This window comes from Oncorhynchus mykiss, chromosome 20, assembly GCF_013265735.2.
Source record: "Oncorhynchus mykiss isolate Arlee chromosome 20, USDA_OmykA_1.1, whole genome shotgun sequence".
Taxonomy (NCBI): Eukaryota; Metazoa; Chordata; class Actinopteri; order Salmoniformes; family Salmonidae; genus Oncorhynchus; species Oncorhynchus mykiss.
The window spans coordinates 11,982,136-11,996,351 of record NC_048584.1 but is presented as its reverse complement, the minus strand read 5'-3'; the positions used below and the strand labels follow the sequence as shown (position 1 = coordinate 11,996,351).

Sequence of the window (14,216 nt, the reverse complement as noted above, 5' to 3'; positions counted from 1 at the left end):
ACAGTTAAGGATGGCCATCCTGCTAACTGATATAAGGTACGGTGATGTGTAAAAGAGCTTTTGTGTTGGTTCCAAATCTTAAAGCAGCGTGGTAAAGTATATCTAGTGTGTGCAGGTAAGACCCCAGGGCATTCGTGTACAGAATATCACCACAGTCCAACAAAGGCAAAAAAAGAGTTGCTGTCTTTTCTAGCTTGAAATGAAAAACAAGACTTGTTTCGATAGAAGACTGGCAGCTTAAGTTTAGGCTTTTCAGTGAGCTGTTGAACGCGGAGCTTTACAAAGACAGCGTTTCATCGATGTGAAATCCCTAGTATTTGTATGATGATGCCACCTCTACTGGCATGTTTTGCAAAGGGACTCTCTGAGGCAGAGTAGAGGATTGCTTTCTTGTTCTTGAGAATACCATTCGTTTGGTTTTCTGTGAATTTATGACAAATTTGAGCTGAAAGAGGTTATGTTGGACAACATTAAACGCTTTCTGCAATTTGAGAAATGCCACATCTAGTGTGGGAGCCGTGCTATAGATGGTGGTTGCATTTGCATATAGATGACAGGGGTGGATATTAGTAACTGAGAATTTAAAGCAGGGTAGGCAACTAGATACAGCCGCAGTCCGATTTTTATCGGAGCAGATGGTTGGAGGGGCGGAACATAATTATAATAATTTGTACACTGCAAATTGACCACAACTAAGCCCAAAGAGAGATTGTATTTGAAAATAACAATAATTTCACATTGATACACATATCTATTATTTTATTTGTGGGAATACTTGAGATCAGATTTCCTAAATTAAACACATTTTTAGCTAAATTCCTGGTGATTTAACAATTACTATTATTATATATATCTTCTTACAAAAATCTTAAGAGGGCCAAAATAAATAACTCGCGGGCCAGTTTTGGATGTTGCCAACCAATGATTGAAAGTATATTTTTGTCTGTCTACCTTTATTCCGCAGCTGGGTTGTTCCACAAAAAAAAAGAGTGCCTTGTTGCATCCCTTTAATTTTGTAAGTACAAATTGTGCATTTTAAAAGCCTGCTATATCAGATGAAGTGCCCTTTAATACAGACCACATGGAAAATTCTATAAAATCAGATGTTTCATAGGAATAAAGTTCAACATCTTGACATGTTCCTCCTGTGCATCCTCTCTGACTTCTAAGAAGATTTGAACCCATTACCACAACATTTCTCCAAGTTTTCACCATCATTGTAAAGACCAAGATAGTTATTTTGTTACTTTTTACAAAGTCCTTCCTGAAGATTATTGTTTACTTAACGTGATTAGAGATTCATTTTAAGGTCGACCCTGGTACCTGAGCTGAATTCCGTTTCAATATGGTGAAACCTTTTTTAAATGATACTTTTTTGAAAGAAATATTGAACATCTAACAGTCAAATCATAGTGTAAAAGTAGGTGAGCTGGTTCTACTCCTTTTAGCCTTTTTCTGGCGTTTTGTGGTGGAAAACTGAGCGGGTCGGCCTAACACGTCAACAATGTTACCCATACTGTAGCTAGACAGGCTAGAAATGCTTTCACAATACACAAGGGGATTTATGGCTTACTTATGATGAAAACGTCCACCCTGTTACGGTCAACGCTGTTACTTTACTTGGCACTTAATAGGCTTCTTTTTTTAAACATTTTTTTACTTAATAACCTCCTGAGATGGGAAAACATGTTTTCTATTAAGTTGAACATGTGCTCTTTATGACTGAATGTTAAAATTAGGGGAAATAAATATAACCATAAAAAATACAATTATTTTATTGCTCGTGGCCAATCCTCAAAAAGGGTTTTAGTTTTTGAGATACCCCTACCCGAGGTAAAACAAAACCACAACCATGTTTTTTCACATCTCTAATATTCATGAAATGGATGATTGTGTAAAAATATTTTACTGCAAAAGTGGTTAAATTGATAGATATTGTGACACCCCCTAAATTCAAACAGTGCAGAATAATGTCTGGCTGGAGGGGGGAGTGACCACATAAACTCATGTAACACAAACTGTCAAGCTCTGATATTGCTAAAATTAAGTAGTCAGTTGTCTACACTACATACAAAAACAAACAGCATTAGGCTATCTTAATGCATCTTGAAAATATAGACCTGTAAACACTGAGATAGAATCTTTCAATTACGTTAGGGGGCCAAATCAATTATGGCATCCAGAATCCAATATGGCTGCCACAATACCATTAAATGGTGTTTTAATCACCTGTACATGTTTTAGATCTTTTAGATGTGTACTTACTTACTTAGTGTACTATTTCAGTGTAATTCCACCATGGTTGGGAATCCAATTGGCCTCCCACAATTACACTCAAATAGCTTGGTCTGGATATGAAAAAGGAAGCAGACTTCTTGGCATGCATGGCAACACCAAGTATTCCAAGTCACAAGCCTCTGAGGATCAATGAGGCAACTCAAGAGGCTCCAACGAAAGAAAAGAGGGCATCCTCTCCCTAGCTCTACAACTTGCTGTATACCAACTGTGGGTCAACTTGTGCTTCCAGGAATGGGCTCTTAAATCACTTTAAGTAATCGTATAATTTAGAAGTAAGCTTTGATTCATTGCAAGTCCAATATGTCTGACTGAATCGAACATGACCTTCCGCTGGCTCACTGCATTTATGATGCGCATTGGGGATGTTCCGGTGCACTCCTATGCTGTTTGGGTTGAGCTGGCATATTTATTTTTGTCCACCCTCCTGGCCATCTGCTTGGAGTTGCCGTATATGTTGACTTGGTGATATTATGGATGCAACCACAGATGCCGACAAGCGCATTAGGCAGGTGTTCACTACAATGAATCAACACAATCTGAAACTCATTGAAAAGAAATGCCATCAACTTAGTGGGCCTTCACATCATAGGAATTGTACCTATCCAATGTCAATGCCATCTTGAATCTCCCAGTCTGCCCTGGAGTTGCCCGTACATGTTGACTTCGTGACATTGGGATGCAACCACATGAGGCAGCTTGTTCACCACATTGAATCTCCCAGAACTGTCCTCGATAGGCCCACTCCACCATCAGTTCCCCCTCTGGCAGTTAATAAAGACAGAGACACAATGCAACTGGACTGCCACATGTCAGGAGGCCATTCAACAGCCAAAATGCCACCTGGAAAGTGCTGATGTGCATATTGCCCTCATATGCACCTATTTTGCTACCACCCAGGGCTGGCCAGCCCATGTGACACCTGAACTGTACTAACATGTGAAGAATGAGCTCTCATGCTGTGGTGACTAATGCATTGGCGTGGGAAACTGTACAGTAATGCCAACATTAAAGGGCATAATGCCATCTATGGCAAACAAGAGGTCCTTTGGGAGGGACAAACTTAAATAAAGATGCTGTATATGATTGTGTATGGTGGCTGGGGATTGACTGTGAGATAGTGGTCTCTGCTTGATCAGTTCCACCACCTCTGCAACCCCGTTACTTTCCATCAAAGCCCAGGGCTAATCTTCGAATGTATATGTGTGTGGAGCTGCGCTACGTCCCTCATCACTAACGCCTCATAATCACAGTCTATGACCTACACTCTAAGTAACCTCTAGGTAACCTGATATCACGCTCAAAGTTTTTTTGTACCTTTATTTAACTAGGCAAGTTAGTTAAGAACAAAGTCTTATTTACAATGACGGCCTACCAGAAGGCAAAAGGACTCCTGTGGGGACGGGGGCTGGGATTAAAAATAAAAAATAAAATAAAAATATAGGACAAAGCACACATCACGACAAGAGACACACCCCAACACTACATAAAGAGAGACCTTAGACGACAACATAACATGGCAGCAACACATGAAAACACAGCATGGTAGCAACTAAGGTTGCACATTTTGGGGAATATTCAAAGGTGGAAACTTTTTGTGGGAATTAACGGGAATATATGGGAATTAACGGGAATATATGCAAATTAATATTAATACCATTGTAGATGGTAGATGTAGATGTTTTTTGCATTGGATATATTTACCATATCATATGGAGACAGAAACATAAACCTTTTGCCTTATCATAAGTAGACATAATTGCAAATGATTAAGTCCTTCCAATAGAACAAAATACAATTGTAATGAATTTAACTTTAATTAAATGAGTTGACTTCACATGGGATGATTTCACTGAACAACAAAAGAAAGGGAATATTGAATGATCCCCAATGATCCATCGCATCTCCCAAAAGCATTTTCAACAAACATCTGTCAAATAATAGTCTAGAAACTAAGGCTTTGGTTGTCTTCCTCTCAGGATTCCATGTCTTCTCCCTGGACCTCCTCAATATCCACCTCTTGAACATCAGACTCTGAGGCCTCATCTTCACTGCCACTATCCAACCTTGTTGAGGATGGCTTGTTGTCAGGCTCAAAAAGCCTCAAATTTGCCCGGATGGCCACCAATTGTTCGACCCTTGTATTGGTCAGCTGGTTGCGTGCTTTAGTGTGTGTGTTAACAAACAAGGACCAGTTGCGCTCTGAGGCGGCTGATGTTGGTGGGATTTGGAGGATGACGGAGGCAACAGGGAAAAGAGCCTCAGATCCACAAAGTCCCTTCCACCAGGTGGCTGATGAGATCCGTTGGCACAACTAGCATATTGCATCTCCATCCCAAAGTTCTTGCTTGGAAGTGTACTTCGCCAAACTGCCAAGAACCTTGCCCTCATCCAGGCCAAGGTGGCGAGACACGGTAGTGATGACACCATAGGCCTTGTTGATCTCTGCACCAGACAGGATGCTCTTGCCAGCATACTTGGGGTCCAACATGTACACTGCAGTGTATGGGCTTCAGGCAGAAGTATTCACACTTTTTTTTAAATGTATTTTTTTTACCCCCCTTTTTTCTCCCCAATTTTGTGGTATCCAATTAGTAGTAGTTACTGTCTTGTCTCATCACTGCAACTCCCGTACAGACTCGGGAGAGGCGAAGGTCGAGAGCCATGCTTCCTACGAAACACAACCCAACCAAGCCGCACTGCTTCTTGACACAACGCACATCCAACCAGGAAGCCAGCCGCACCAATGTGTCGGAGGAAACACCGTACACCTATCGACCTGGTCAGCGTGCACTGCGCCTGGCCTGCCACAGGAGTCGCTAGTGCGCGATGAGACAAGGATATCCCTGCCGGTCAAACCCTCCCTAACACCGGACAACGCTGGGCCAATTGCGCGTAGCCCCATGAGCCTCCCGGTCGCGGCCGGCTGCAGCAGAGCCTGGGCTCGAACCCAGAATCTCTGGTGGCACAGCTAGCACTGCGATGCAGTGCCTTAGACCACTGCGCCACCCGGGAGGCCGTCTTCACGCTTTTTGATGCATTTCAGAACTTCAGTTTCATCTGCTTGGAGCAACAGTGAAGTGGGCAGGGCAGTACTGATTTATTCTCTTACATCTGCAAGCGGTGTCTGAACATCAGACAGGATGGCATTGTCTCCCTCAATCTGTGCAATGGCTACTGCTATCGGTTTCAGGAGTTTCAGACTGCTTACCACTTTCTCCCAAAATTCATCATCCAGGAGGATCTGTCCATAATCGGCAGCCCCATCAAGTGATATGGCCATTTCTTGGAGACTCCTTCCCCTCCAGGAGAATGTCAAACATGATGACAACACCACCCCAACGGGTGTTGCTGGGCAGCTTCAATGTGGTGCTCTCGTTATATGCTATAACTTGATGACCCTTCACATACCTAACCATTTCCTTGGCTCTCTTGTAGAGTGTATCCATTGTTTTCAGTACCATGATGTCCTTGAGGAGCAGATTCAATGCATGAGCAGCACAGCCAATGGGTGTGATGTGAGCGTAGGACTCCTCCACTTTAGACCAAGCGACATTCATGTTCGCAGCATTGTCTGTCACCAGTGCAAATACCTTCTGTGGTCCAAGGTCATTGATGACTGCCTTCAGCTCATCTGCAATGTAGAGGCCGGTGTGTCTGTTGTCCCTTGTGTCGGTGCTCTTGTAGAATACTGGTTGAGGGTTGGCGATGATGTAGTTAATTATTCCTTGCCCACGAACATTCGACCACCCATCAGAGATGATTGCAATACAGTCTGCTTTCTCTATAATTTGCTTGACCTTCACTTGAACTCTGTTGAACTCTGCATCCAGCTAATGAGTAGATAAAGCATGTCTGGTTGGAGGGGTGTACGCTGGGCGAAGGACATTCAGAAATCTCTTCCAATATACATTGCCTGTGAGCAGGTGAACCAGTTGTATACACAGCTCGAGCAAGACATTCATCAGCATTTATCTGACTACGTTCCTCCATTGAGTCAAAAAACCGTATGATTCCAGGACCATTGAGATGTTGCTATCGATAAGGTGTTAGAGTCATCATTTTCACTTCGAATAGAAGTAGAGGGACTTTTGTCAGAGGTTGCTTGTTGTGAGTGCTGAGGGAACTTTATGCACTTGGCCAGATGATTCTGCATCTTTGTTGCATTCTTCACATATGACTTGGCACAGTATTTGAAAATGTACACAGCTTTTTCTTCTACATTAGCTGCAGTGATATGTCTCCAGACATCATATAGTGCCCATGGCATTTTCCTGTAAAGATTAGAAACAAAATTGTAATACAAACCCAAATACAATTCCATGTACAAATAAATAGTTAAGCAGTTAGATTAAACAACTACTTTGTAAGATAAATGTTTTAAAATGAAACATGTATGGAAACAGGTGAATTAACACTCCTCATTGACCAGGCTCAAGCAAGCTAAAAACCACATGGTAGCAAAAATTAACTAGCAGAAATTGTTAACAAGTTAGCAATGATTTAAAACACACGTTGATGTAGGCTACTATTTACTAGTTAACAAAAAATCATGTATGTCATATAAAATATATTCACCCCACCCAGTATGGTAATCAAAACTTACCAGAAAGCATGTAGTCCTTGGCTCAGACAGTGTAGTAGTGTGGGCTCAATAGCATCTCATTAGTGTGCAAGATCTTGAGAATCAGCTCTACATATGATGGAATTATGCACTGTGCATACAGAGGGTTGCAATTCCATTGAATTGTGGATCATTTAACCAAATTATGCCACAAGACCTAGATTTGCCTTATGCGTATCCCACAAAAAAAGGTTCACTGTTATAAGCTAACTTTTGTTAATGAATTTAAGCAAAATTCCCAAATTTCCCGGGCTTAACGTCCCATGGAAATTTTCCGGAAGGTTTCCAACCCTTTATAACCCTAGTAGCAACACAACATGACAACAACATGGTAGCAACACAACATGGTACAAACATTATTGGGCATACTGTAGACAACATCACAACGGGCAAGAAGGTAGAGACAACAATGCATCACACGAAGCAGCCACAACTGTCAGTAAGAGTGTCCATGATTGAGTCTTTGAATGAAAAGATGGAGACAAAACGGTCCAGTTTGAGTGGGTTTTTTTCAGCTCGTTCCAGTCGCTAGCTGCAGCCAACTGAAAAGAGGAGCGATCCAGGCATGTGTGTGCTTTAGGGACCTTTAACAGAATCTTACTGGCAGAACGGGTATTTTATGTGGAGGATGAGGGCTGCAGTAGGTAGCTCAGATAGGGGGGAGTGAGACCTAAGAGAGTTTTATAAATAAGCATCAATCAGTGGGTCTTGCAACTGGTATACAGAGATGATCAGTTTACAGAAGAGCATAGAGTGCAGTGATCTGTCCTATAAGGAGCAAATCTGATGGCCGAATGATAAAGAACATCAAGCCGCTCAAGAGCGTAATCACAGCCAACTACGCATAGTAAATATCGGCCAAATAAATCTCTCTACCTGACTTCCAAAGGAATATAAAGAAATATGCCACATTCAGGTCTGTTTGTGACATCAATCTCACACTCTCCTTCACAACCAGACAACTAACCATTCCACTGCTGGAGTATCCCCTGCATCAATTAGGCTGAGATAACATTCCACTGCTGGAGTATCCCCTGCATCAATTAGGCTGAGATAACATTCCAGTTAGTCAATCATTCTCATTGGCATGCAGACTGCATGAGAGGAGTGCCTCGACCCCACTGTTGTATAACTGGAAACTGTATACCCTGACAGTCAAACAGGAACGATACTTACTGCCCTGGTCAGGCCCCAGAACTAAAACCAATACTGGCTACTTTCTCTCCTCACCCTGTTAGGACACACTCATGTCCTGGTCACCTCAAAGACTTTGAATCAACGTTGCACTCTTTGTTTCAGTAGGCTAAATAGGGATACCGTTAAAGCTGTACATATACGCTGCTCGAGTGGCTGACTGTTGTATAACAGGTTGCTTTCCTGTAACTTGGTTACACTACTGTGTGCTTGTGTCGCGAAAAACATGAACACACATTTAAAAGCTAGTTGGCTTCAGCTATTCAAAACAGAGGCATGGCAGTGCCACTCATAGTTATACCAAGAGCCGTATGAAACCCTTTCAACACTAGAACCGCTGGAGCAGTTATTTTTGACCACTCGTGATTTATTTATTCACAAACAGAACTGGAGTTATAACTAGTTTTAGGAGTGCATGTCACTTTTTGATGGTTTTCCCATGTTGCCCCTGACTTCTCCCGGGAGTAGGGCCTGCTCCGCTCCTTCTGCTGATAATCACTCTGATAATTACCTCGAAACTGAACCTAAACTATACCGATTTCACACATATAACAACAGATGAAGTAAAGTATGATGGGGAGAAAGAGGGAGAATGGGTGAGTTGATGAGTGAGGGGAAGCGAACGATGCATAATTATGTAAATCACCAATTGTGAATGAAGAACAGGGTGGCCATTCTATTGTATTGATCTATTCTAACTATCACCTCAAAACGGTGTACAGTCCACTGAATCCCAGCAGTTTTGTCAGTCTACTCTCCAACTAGGCTACACAGTAAGAGTACATGCTGAATGGCTTTCAATATCTGGGAAAATATCCCCACGGGGCAGCAGGTGAGAGGGAGTCAGAATGTGGTGATGAGTCTTGTGGAACCTTAGGTTGGCAAGGGGAGAAATGTCACCATGTAACATTTCTTCACTTTACTGTCATCGCTGAACAGGTTGCTTGCAAAGAAAACAAGTCTGGCAGGGCAGCATGAACAAAATGAGACGGGAGCTCCCTCCCTCCGCACAGAATAAGGCACCTGCACAGACATTGTACTCCACAGCGGTGCTGAAGAATGATAAGACAACGGGACACAATAACGAGAGAACCGGAGGCCATTACGGACTACAACCAAACAAAGGTATGTCAAAGTGTGTCAAGCCAGTGAACGTTACGAAAATGGTGGCAACTGTTGCGACAAGGGATAACAGCTAAATGAAATCCAACTGACGCACAAAAGCAGCAGATAAGTGCAATTGGCTATGTTTGACTGCTGTCCTATTGACACTTATTACTTATGTTCATTATAATGCCATACTTGTTTTTGTGCTGAGATTCACTATTTACCAAGGCCATTATAAAATGTTTAGCCTACTGCTGTTTCCATCATTTGACCGGTGGTTGAGGTATTTTATTTTGTATTTTGTTTTTAGAAAAATAAGCTGTTTACCGTCTTCTAAGACATATGTTTTCCGTCTCATTGTTGTAACAAAAACACTCCACAAATAAAATGGATTGAACACTTGAATTTTCGTGTGTTTATTAAACAAAAAATGTTTGTACAGTAACAAACTAATGTAAATGCTATTGTGTTATTTAAAATATTTGTTTTAAAGTATTCTAATGTTACCCAAGGCCTTCATAAACACAACCAAACAATTATGTTGCGATAGAATGAATGAAATGTATTAATTACACTGTTAGAATGTTTTAGTCAGAGGCCCAGCAGCTCCCGTGTTCAAGACAGAATAACACAATACAAAATAAACCAGGGCAATTTATATGCAGGCAAAGGTGTTTGAGTGTAATTATGTTGGCCATATTGGATTCATAATAAAAATGTATTTACACCGACACAGTCTTTCATCATTTGGTTCTTTGAGTCATTATGTTTCCACCAGTGGAGACTGCTGAGGGGAGACCGGCTCATAATAATGGCCGGAACGGGGGAAATGGAATGGCATCAAGCACATGGGAACCATGTGTTTGATGTATTTGATACCATTCCACGGATTCCTCTGAATCAGTATCAAATACATCAAACACATGGTTTCCATGTGCTTGATGCCATTCCATTTCCCCCGTTCCGGCCATTACCATGAGCCCATCCTTCCCAATTAAGGTGCCACCAACCTCCTGTGGTTTCCACATAGAACCTTCACCCTTCAGGAGCCCTCTGTCCTTAGTGTGTATGTATTTTTGTCAGGCAGGACCATATAGCACTGAGCGAGAGACCATTTGACTTATAAAGTTGTCTATTAACCAGCTACCAAAAAGTAAAGCTTACATTCATCAGAAATATTCATAATTGGCAACTTCCGCCGAAACTCTCTCAGTGTTTACAGGTCTATATTCCCAAGATCCATTACGATACCCTTATGCTGTTTGTTTGTGTGCGGAGTGTAGACAAACTGACTACTTGCATTCCACATTTGAGCAAATGTCAGAGCTTGCAATATTAGGTTACATGAGATTATGCAACCCATACACCCTCTAGCCAGACATTATTCTGCACTTTTCGAGTTTAGGGGGTGTGTCACAATATCTATCAAATTGAACCACTTTGGCAGTAAAAAAAATGTTACACAACCATCCATTTCATAAATGGGATACATTAGAGAGGAGAAAAAAAACATGCTTGTGTTTTGTTCTACCTCGGGTAGGAGTATCTATAAAAAAAAGTGCGTAGGCTTCGCCACTCACCTAAAAGGCACCTAATTGGTGGAACACCGCGGTTCCATCTTAAGTGCAACATCCTGTCTGTATTTTCCAAAAGATTAAAGTTTTCAAAAACATTCTGCATTGCATTCATTTCAGCCTGGAAAGCACTTGCATTGAAAATACATGCCACGTCGGTTCACGTATCTGTTCATTCAAATGTTCCAGTATCAAAAGACATTCCAAAACATTTTGGTACAATCCTGGTAATGAATGACACCTTTGGTGAATGTTCCATTCTAGAGTCATACCTTGACTGAGGAATAATTGAATGGATTATTCTGTACTCTCTTTACCATTCTTGCCTTGGACATCTAGTATGTCCTTCTTTTCAAAAGAACATCCAACAATCATTTAACTTCCACACACAAAAATATGATTTAGGGTGCCATTCCAGACATGACCACAGACTGTGATAACTAGATAGCCATGCAGACAGACAGACTTACATTAGCCTGGATGATGACCAGGTAGCGGGTGATCTCCTCGTAGTTGAGCCTCTCCCTCAGGACCATCGAGCCAGAAAGGGTGAGAGGGATGTCAAACGTCCTGTTGGCCATCTGTGACACAAAGAGATACACTACCCTGGGTTAAGAGTGCACTCCCCTCAGAAAAGCTCCCCCTTGCCTCATTCATTGTCTGCCAGAGCGAGTGCAGAGATCTCCGGTGTAGAGATTGCCTCAACAGGACATTTGTGGCTTTGTGACCCCTACCTAGTGATATGAGTAATACGGTCATAATCGAATATCTCTAGCAATCTTTTGAGGCTGTGCAGTGTGATTGCCATCAGTCGTGGGTTTAAAGAGAATCAGATTGGATGGGTCAGTCAGTAAGTATTGAGATGTAACATACCGGGTCAGTTGGGTTGTACTGGATGATGTATTCGATCTGTCCGTTTGGGCCGTCATCAATGTCCAGAGCTCCATTATTCCCAGTGAAGCCGGAGAAGATGGTGGTGCCAACTGGGGTCAACTGTGAGACATTATTACATCGTTATGACAATACTAACGATCCAAACTATAAAAAGAAGTCTCCACACACTTGAATCAGATGTAAGTGTCAGTTTTCCTGTGCTAAGCATTTGGTCGACAACAACCTTCATCAAAACACCAACGATCCAGCCATTCTGAGTGAAACATACAGTAAGGGCTAGGAACCTTACTATACTATATTATCACGAGACTTAGGTGCCCATACGACTATTAAGATTCTCTCGATTCTATATGCTTTGTAATTTGATACTGCAATTTTATTGCGATTTGACATTCCTGACATATTTCTCACTATAGTGTACATCTGCTGCAGAGGGACAAGAGAGCGCATGAGAAAAATGAGTTTTGATCAGTCATGGAAACAAAAGTGCTGAAAACAATATTGGATCACTATTTTTTTTTAAGATGGAGAACAAGCTATAGGATGAAAAATACTGTAGTTTTGGTGCAGGCACAGTCGACAATAGCGCTAGCTTACGCTACCTAGCAACAAAAAAAGTAGCTATATAATATCGTCAAAAATAGCATTGCGATATGCAACTGTAAGATTTTTCCCGCGTCACAACATGCTGTTCATTTGTTTACAGACAAGCATATTGCGGTGAAAACAGGATTAGTTAGGTTTTGAAGTGACTGGTTGCGCAACAACATAATCCCTGTTGGATTCTGAGGTGGCTAGCTCAGCCAGTCACCAACAAAGCCTTGCTCTTTCTTGGTCTTCTGAGAGGTGCAAGTGATTCACAGCACCAGAATGCTTCCTTTCAGCTGTCATACCTGAGCCCCACAGTGGACCGCTATCAGATGTGAGAAGAGAAGGTAATAGTCTAGTGCCTGTTGGCAGCACCAAGGAAACCTGGGTATTTTAGCTCCTGAAATGCTACTCTGCTGCTCTTGTATCTGACTTTTCAGGAACATGAACACACAAAAGAAGTCAGATTACAAGAGGAAGAGAGGAGAGAGTTCAGTGAAACACGACTGTAAAAATGTTTTCGCTGAGCTGAATAGGAAAAACCTCATAGAAACCCACAGCAGGGACCCCGAGTGTAATTTCTAAAGAGGTGCTGTAATGAAAAGTAGAGGCACGATTTCCATGTTTCCCATTCGCAAAAATTGAAATCTACTCGGTCGTCTTCGACAGGATAGGGACAGCCATACATCCCATCCACTCTGCAATTTTGTTAACCGCAGAAATGCATAAGCGCGCATTATTTAGGAGCTGACATTATTTAGGACAGGCGCCAAGATTCCTCATTGGGATGCAAGGCTCTCCCAGCGCCAACCGGTCACAGACACGCCTCTGGGAGCACATCACTCCTCCACGTCCCTTAGTCTGCACATCAGCGCCTCAGTGATAAACATTGCGTAACAGACTGTATGCATGAAGGCCGCCGTAAGGAATGAATTAATGTGGCATAAAGATGTGTACAGTGCATTTAATAACCAAGGGGTTACATACACCATTTAGCACATCTTAGTAGTTTATTGGGATACACAAGGAGAGGCCAAAAGATTCTCCCCATATGAGATAACAAGGTGTTGAAAGGTTAAGGTGCATCTAGAGCTGTCTAAAGACTAAGTGCCTGATTAACACGTGTGAGTGATTCAGCCTCGACTATAACTCTTGATGCCAGTCTCAGGTGACGGTGTAGTTAATGGAATTTTTAAACAGGGTCAAGGTCTCACAAGAGCATACAGCTAGCACGCATGATTGGCATTCACTCCTCCCATCCTCCGGGCTTGCAACTTCAGCGGAAAGTTGGAAAGCATGCAAGTAAGGCTCTCCAGATACTCTATGACACACAGTACCGTCATGCCAAGTATGTCCACGTGTGCAGTCAAGATCTCCCATTAGCAGATGTCTTCAGCTCCACAACATACTTCGTTCAGCCGCGAATACCTCTAGCTGTTATATCGCTCTCTGCTTCGACAGCCTTGTAGCTCTCCACTACATGGGCTTCAAAAGCTGACTGATGGACAGGAGTCTCTGCATTCTATTGGACCTCCTATCTCCGTGTCAGTTGAACATTTCAGTCGCACTTTGTTTGGATAGTCCGGTTTCTCCCACCTGTAGTTGCTCTACAGGTCAACTATCTGTCGATAAGCAACTATTTGGGTTACGTTTAGGTTTAGGATGAGGGTCAGGGTAAGGGTTACGTTTAGGGTTAGGATGAGGGTCAGGGTAAGGGTTATGATGAGGGTCAGGGTAAGGGTTAGGATGAGGGTTAGGATGAGGGTCAGGGTAAGGGTTATGATGAGGGTCAGGGTAAGGGTTAGGATGAGGGTTAGGATGAGGGTCAGGGTAAGGGTTACGTTTAGGGTTAGGATAAGGGTCAGGGTAAGGGTTACGTTTAGGGTTAGGATGAGGGTCAGGGTAAGGGTTATGTTTAGGGTTAGGATGAGGGTCAGGGT

At 42.3% G+C, this 14,216-nt stretch overlaps 1 protein-coding gene across 7 annotated transcripts in view; it reads right to left on the bottom strand.

Moving 5' to 3' along the window:
* The window catches only part of pcdh15b (protocadherin-related 15b), a 215,080-nt gene that overhangs the window by 128,274 nt on the left and 72,590 nt on the right, over positions 1–14,216 (bottom strand). For all 7 annotated transcript variants that reach the window (XM_036955811.1, XM_036955813.1, XM_036955814.1 and 4 more), the window contains 2 exons: positions 11,668–11,787; positions 11,265–11,375 (listed from right to left, as the gene is read on the bottom strand). In XM_036955811.1, the coding sequence (XP_036811706.1) occupies positions 11,265–11,375; positions 11,668–11,787 (231 nt within the window). The remainder of the gene's footprint in view (positions 1–11,264; positions 11,376–11,667; positions 11,788–14,216) is intronic.